The sequence below is a fragment of the Solanum stenotomum genome, unplaced genomic scaffold, assembly GCF_019186545.1.
Source record: "Solanum stenotomum isolate F172 unplaced genomic scaffold, ASM1918654v1 scaffold11127, whole genome shotgun sequence".
In the NCBI taxonomy this organism is placed as follows: Eukaryota; Viridiplantae; Streptophyta; class Magnoliopsida; order Solanales; family Solanaceae; genus Solanum; species Solanum stenotomum.
Window position 1 is genome coordinate 33,839 of NW_026021407.1, and position 7,158 is coordinate 40,996.

At 37.4% G+C, this 7,158-nt stretch overlaps 1 protein-coding gene and 1 pseudogene across 1 annotated transcript; one reads left to right on the top strand and one right to left on the bottom strand.

Annotated features, from left to right (window-relative positions):
* Positions 1-937: 937 nt before the first annotated feature.
* Positions 938-7,147, bottom strand: LOC125849866 (filament-like plant protein 4; annotated as a pseudogene).
* Positions 2,309-3,074, top strand: LOC125849865 (putative serine carboxypeptidase-like 52). Its single transcript, XM_049529832.1, has 3 exons — positions 2,309-2,414; positions 2,533-2,578; positions 2,697-3,074. Exons 1-3 carry the CDS (start codon positions 2,314-2,316, stop codon positions 2,778-2,780), a joined length of 231 nt encoding a protein of 76 aa, XP_049385789.1. The 5' UTR covers positions 2,309-2,313; the 3' UTR covers positions 2,781-3,074.
* Positions 7,148-7,158: the final 11 nt, after the last annotated feature.

The following is a 7,158-nucleotide window of genomic DNA, read 5'->3' on the forward strand; positions in this document are numbered from 1 at the left end:
CCAGATCCATGGGCTAATACACACGAAAAACCAAGGAAATTGTGTAGGTCTTAAAAATAGCATGTAAATGCGAAAATATGCATTAAAAATGGTGAGTATACATGATGGTTTCCCAACTCATTATGGAGGTCCTCATAAAAAAATTTAGAAAAAAAATTGGGTGCTTCGAGGCACTAGATCCATGAGCTAATACACACGAAAAATCAAGAAATTTGTGTAATTCCTAAAATGGGCATGTATATACCAAAATATGCGTTCAAAATGGTGTGAGTATACGTGATGGTTCCCCAAATCATTACAACGGTCCTCATAAAGTCTTTTCATATAAAAAATTTTGGTCTTGCAAGGTCCAGATCCATGAGCTAATTACAAACGAAAAACCGAGAAATTTGTGTTTTAGTTTATTTCAATATGACATAGATAAAATTTAGAGAGTTGATTAAATATATTATGATTTTTAAATATTTTAAGTTGTTAATTATTATAGTTTATAGTACTTTTTCGTAATTTTTAAATAAATATATGTTACTTCCCTTGTCCCAATATATGTAGCACAAATAGGATTTCATGAGTCAATATGTTGTTAATTATTGAGATTTACAATATTTCTTACGTAGTTTTCAAATTAAATAATACATGTTAGTCCTTTCTCCCTCTCCTTCTCCCTACTTGTTGATGAACCCCTTTCTTTCTCAAGATCACAAGAAGTACTTTAGTCCGTGAAGATAACAACAAAACTAAAATATATAAACAAAATCTAAGCAGGGAAAACCATGCAACAGAAGCCTTAATAATCTAAAACTAAGGCAATTAAAAATCGGGGAAAAGAATTTCATATCATAAAGGCTTTGTTTTGGCTACGTTCACATGTTGGAGATCAGAACTACCATAGGCAATACTCCTCAACCCCACCACCACCAAATACAACTTGCATCTTTCATGTAATCTGCTCTATTCTGTAATTTCTAACAAGTAGATGTTTTGATCCTTCTATTCCAAACCCCATCACTCTTTTTAGCGGAAGAATAATCGAATAAACGAAATCCATCTCTTGTTTTTCAGGTGTAGGGCCAGCAGAGGACGAAGAGCCAGACTTGGTAGGCCAGTGTTTAGGAGACTTTGAGCTGATTGGTGATCTCAATGGATTGTTTACTTCAGTGTCTGAGGGACTGTATGACACATTATATGTATATCCACAGGGGACTCACAAGTTACTTTACGGAACTGGCATTGTCCATCTCAGCTATCATTGTCATGGATGTTTATGGTAGTGGTTGTCGGTCGATTCTTCCCGAAAGCCCTCCCCTTTTGAACTTCTATCGATGTACGAAGACCCCATAAACTTCGTCTGAGGACGCAAAGAGTACAACTGTTTCCCGAGAAGAAATATGGTTTCTTGACACTCAGCTAGCTTCTCTGCTACAGCTGTTAAATCTTTATCCTGGAGAATAAAAAACAGATTGTCTTCTTTAGACACTCACTTTAGATAGAAAAGGACAGTCATTAAGTTATCAAAAGGATCTTAACACCAAATCAAAAGATTGCGAACCAGAGAAATTAGGAACTTCGGATTCAATTGAACACCACATTACGAACTCCATGTTTACTAAAATCTATATCAATTTCTTATTGTGGTCTTCAATCTAATTCAAGGTCCACTAATTAGACAATGCATTGATAAAAGAAAATTGTTCTTTTACTATTTAAATTATGGCCCTCACCAGAAAACAAGATCAAGTAATTGATTTAACAGTAGTCTTTCAATGCAAGGTTACACATGATTTATTGAGTTCTGAAGATATCATTATTTTGTGACATTTGCTCATATATTATAAATGTTTAATTTGCAAATCTTTTCATATGCATTGGAACTTCTATCACTGAAACAAACTTAGAGAGATGGAGCAAAACAAAAAAAAAAATCTATTTGCTAGCAACAATAAAATACCAACAATAGAGGCAAATTTTATTTCAAAGTTCAGTTGCATAGCATCACTATCACTGAAATCTATTGTCTTTTATTGAGTTAATAATGTGAAATGTAGATCAAAAGTCCAGACAACCAACAAGAAGCAAAATCTTTTTCCGACTAAATATAGTACTGTAAACTACTGAATCAAATACACAACTACAATGGATTGGATTAATCACTTATTACGGTGCAAGAAAGCTACCTGGTTGGTCTTGGCATCAAGATAAGCAGCAGTCTCCATCCTGATTTAAACGGGAAATTAAATTAAATACAGTTTAAGTGCCACTAAATGTAAATCAACAAGCAATACTGGTGAACAGAGCAGTGGGTTACAACATGACATGAATGTTACCTTCCTATCAACTCAATCATGGATAAGATCTCTTAACTACTCAATTATCGATGATTGGCGAGCTTGGACTGTTGACAATCAAGTTGCCGGGTTAGTTCTTGATGAAAGACGTACATTTTAAAATTCTTGGTACGTATATTAGTAATAAACCCGGTCAGTGTATAGATGTTAAACTTTTTTTTTCTTTTTTTCGTTTGTTCGATTTCAGTTACACGAGAAGTTATTCAAATCAGATGACATTTGCCACAGTGAAGGCAAGAAAACCTTCTATCAATCTATCTTTTTCACTTTCTTTTCCCACTTGGTTAAAAAAAAGGGAAATTGTCAAATAATTGGTGTTAAAATTGGTTTGTTAATTTTATTATTTAACAGGGAGCAGGGCATACTGCACCAGAGTATAAGCCTCGTGAATGTCTGGCCATGCTCACAAGGTGGATGTCTTACCAGCCTTTGTAATCAACAAATGTATTACAATTGTTTAATCGTGTGAGCTCATTGTCAGTCTCAAGTCCAGATAAATAAAAAGAGAGTTGTCAAGTCAATAGGAAACAGTTTTCTCTACCTCATAAAGGTAGGAATAAGACTACGTACATCTTGTCTTCTCAAGTCCCAGAAATTAAACAGAATTTGTCGTTTGGTCTACGTTTTTATTTATTAATTATTTTTTATTAATGCACGTCAATGTCCAGTCACCTCAAAATGTTTGACAGAGTGAATTGTATGAATATCATGTTTGTTCTGTGTTACGTTTAAGCAGTCTAGTCCTACACCCTTTATATAGACAGCAAATAACAACATAACCAGTGTAATGCCACCGGTGGGGTCTAGAGAGGGTAGAGTGTATGCAGACCTTACCCTTACCCCATGAGAGGTAAAGAGGCTGTTCCCAAAAGATTTATATAGACAGCAAACCCCAGGTAAATGAAGAACCTTAATCAGGGAGAAAACTCACAAGAGACCCTGACATCTGATCAGCTTTAAATTATTGACATCACATAGAAACATATTTTTTTCCTTTTCCTTCCGTGTTACCCCCTCTGTTTCATTTTGTGGGTGGGTCCGGAATATGAGAGTCTCACAACTTTATTTTCTACACAAAATCTTCAAGTTTGAAATAAAATTTTAAGAAACTACATAAAAAGTACAATAAGTACTAAAAGTTAATAATTCAAAATATAAGACAATCATGGTCAAAGAAAAAAACTCTGACTCTTTTCATCCAAAGATTAGGGGGTTGGAGCAAAATTCACTGTACAGAAAAACTTCAAGTATTTGAGATATCCGTAGCTACTTCCACACTAAAGTAAAATCCATTCGATAGGACGAAGCACAATGTGATAATTTTAAAAACTAATTTTGACAGTCAATTTTTTTATAATTCCAGGCCAATGTGGATGAAAAACCACTAACCTTTGTAGTTGCTCTTCGAGATCCTTGCAACTAGCTAGGGTATCCAGGTGATTCTTCTTTTCCTCTTGAAGCTCATTATCAAGACTTCCTATCTTGGCCTGAAGACGGTTGACTTCAGTTTGCAACTTCTCAGTCCGAGTTTCAAGTGAGTTGTATGACTCTGCCGTGCATTTGAGCAGATACCAATTGTGACTTAACCTCTGCTAGGAGTTGCTCAGTTTTAGCCAACTGGGATTTAGTGCCCTCCAAGTTCTCAGAGTATCTAGCAAGATCAAGAGCCATATTTTCTTTCTCTAATTTCAATTGTTCAACCTCCTCCAACGAGCACTTCAAAGATGTTGATGTTGACTCTGAAGTAGGAACAAGACTGACTTCATGAGGAATGCCTGGATCAGAAGTCGAATCAGAAAAATGAGCACAACCGTTTGCATAAACCTCTCCTGAGTGCTGAAGACCTTTATTTTCTGGTAAAGCAACCTTGTCTATGCAATCACAAGTACTTATTTCTGTTTCAGAATTCTTGTAACCAAGTATATTGAAGTGTAGTTGGCTCGCATTACTCAGTAGATGAGATAGATCAAGGACAAAATTCAACATACTCAACCTGTTGCTTATTACCTCTAACTTAAGTGGCCAAAAAATCATCTAATTTTTCATTGATTCCACTTCCATCAGGAGCTGTTCCCTGGATAGCCTTTGCTTCTTTGCCCAGAAAGAGTACAAAGTCGTGAATTTGAGACATGGCATCTGAAAAAGAAAAAAGAAAAAAAGAAGAGAGACATAGCATCTGCTAATTCTTTGCTAATACCATGGATAGACTCATTGCAGGACAGGAATTTCCTTCTCTAAGTTTGCCTCGCCATCATCAAGAGAGGGCTGAGATTCAGTAGCAGTCTACGAGGATGGCGGTATGATGGTGTTGTGCATTTCCTGCACAATCTCCCTGAGATCCTCTTGAATTCTTTGAATGTCAGCTTCCTTTGACAAAGACTCCAAAACAGTTGAAATTCTTGATTGGAGCTTCCTGGATATGGATGTATCTGAAAGAGGTTGATGATGTGTGATGATCCTCATTGCGAGATGCTTGATCTCCTGATACACTTCTCTCATTATGTTCTTTCAGCTGAAATCTTGGCTTTTGGTGAAATGTATGGAGTTGTCAACTTTTGTATTTTCGGGTCTTGCATTATTTGGAATATCTGGACTTGAAACTGCTCCATTTGTGTCACTCGACAGATAAGCTAATTTCTCCATCTCCAAAAAGTCATTCATGAGATCCAGGTGGCTTGCACTCTCAGATTTATGTGGACTGTCAGAGTTCTTTTCCTTCTTGACATGGGAGAGATCAGACCTTAATGCTGTCGTCCAAGCGCTAGCACAACTAACATTATCGTCATTTCCATCTTCAGACATGGAAGCCAATCTTGGAAGATGATTTGCTTCACGGCTAAAGGAACCCTCAGATGGCTGTCGTCAAATGGTAGACTTTTGTGGGCTTTTCTGTTCAAAATTTGCTTGCAGCTGTGGTTCCAAACTCTGAAGCTTGCTGGACGTCTTTGCACAAATACTCCCGGATGTTTGTAATTCACTGTTCCGGTGTGCCAAAGCTTCTTTCAACATCTTTGTTTCCTCTTCCATTGCCAAAAGGCGTTCTGTTAATTGCTCATTCTCTTGAACTTCTGCAGACTATCAAAGGAAAAATCTGGCAAACTGGAAAACTGTGGACTATCGAAGGCCTTCCTTGGGATTTCTTTACACGGCTGTCCCTGTAATGTCTACCCAAACTCTCAACCTCAAGCTTCATTTGGGCCAAGGCTGCAGAGGCCCAGGCAACTTCTTCCAGACAAGACCACGTAATCTCTGACACTCTGCTTCTAATTTTGCAATTTTCTTCACTCCCTCCAGGTGTTGTTTATTTGCAACTTCGGCAGACCGTACACACTCATATTTTTCTCCTCATTACGAATTTCTAGTTCCTTTGAGTTAATATGGAGTTCATATTTCAGAGAATTTATTTCCCTTTCACATGACTCAATAGTGCTCTTCAACATAACTCTATTTCTGCTTCAGCTTGGGATTTTTTTTCACTGTGTTGTATCACCATGCTAGAACGCTCCTGCAAAGAGCTTGAGAGTGCAGAATTTTCTGCTGCAGACTGAGTAACTGTTGGTCCAAGTTAGCTATCTTTGCTTCAAACTCATGCTTCATTTTTTCAAACTGTTTGGCTTTATTCTGAATCACATCATGCAGCTTCTGTTCATGCTCTTCTTTCAAATTATGTATCTTCCGCATGCACTCCTTCAGTGCACCATCCAAATGTGATGCCCTGTCTTCAGCAGTAAGCTTCAAAAGAGTGACGGATTCCAGGTAATTTTTCAGTGTCGCGGCTTCTGACTCAGCCTTCTCCCAACCGGTCCAGAGAGATGTCAATAAAATAACTCAATACTAAGTTACAGAACACTTAGTACAAGAAAAACATAAAGTCAATAAGGAACATCACCTGAGACAGCTTAAACTTTAGGGTGTTGTTTCACCAGGTTCTCCTTATTAGTCATTTCTAACTGCGCAGCAGACAACTTTTCATCCAAATCCTTGACTTCACCCTCTAAGCCATTCACTTGTTCCTCGAGAGACTTAACTTGATCCTCCAGTCCAGTCAAATGTAAATAAGATTCAACAGAAATTTGCACATACTTCGGTTTCTTGATTTGCTGTTTACTCTGAAATACAACAGAAACCAAAACATAATAAATCACCAAGACAAGACAAATTGAATGAAGATTTCTCACAATGTATATAATTTTCAAAACAATTCGAGTTTCATTTACCAAACTGAAAACTATGTCTTCTTCTTTCTAGCACCAATAAATTGTAATGTAGAGACTACAGACGCAAACAAAATTTCAGAACTAAACTGAAACTTATAATTTGTCAGGTTAATTTTAAGACCAGCATCCATCAAATCTCAACCTAAAGCTATAAGCCTCAAAATTTAGATAAATGTAGTAGTTCTTTGCTAGCATTGACAAAATTAAGCAGCAATTTTTTTAGACAAGTCCTCGTAGATTAAAGGTCAACATGGAAGCCTTGTTGTATATGCAAACGTATCGACAGATTGTAAGAAGAATTACGGCTAGAGAATCTAATAGCTGTAGTGGCCACAAAGAATGCAAAGAAAACGGAAATCCTAAGTCAAGGAGCAAGCACAAGATAAGAAAAAAGAAATTGATTTGTACATCACATGATCGTTTCCAATTATATAGATATCAACTAACACACCTGTTCAACCCGGGACCACCCCTCCACCCCACCCCCGGCCTCGAGGCGTCTTGCACCGAGGCCACCCCGCCACCCACCCTCACTCCTGGCCTCGAGGCATCCTGCCACGAGGCCAACCCCCGACCTCGAGGCATCCTGCCCGAGG

Coding starts and splice junctions, on each gene's coding strand:
- LOC125849865 (XM_049529832.1), top strand. CDS start 2,314: ATGAATGTTACCTTCCTATCAACTCAATCATGGATAAGATCTCTTAAC. Junction 2,415..2,532: donor GTTGACAATCAAGTTGCCGG/GTTAGTTCTTGA, acceptor GTTCGATTTCAG/TTACACGAGAAGTTATTCAA. Junction 2,579..2,696: donor TGACATTTGCCACAGTGAAG/GCAAGAAAACCT, acceptor ATTATTTAACAG/GGAGCAGGGCATACTGCACC.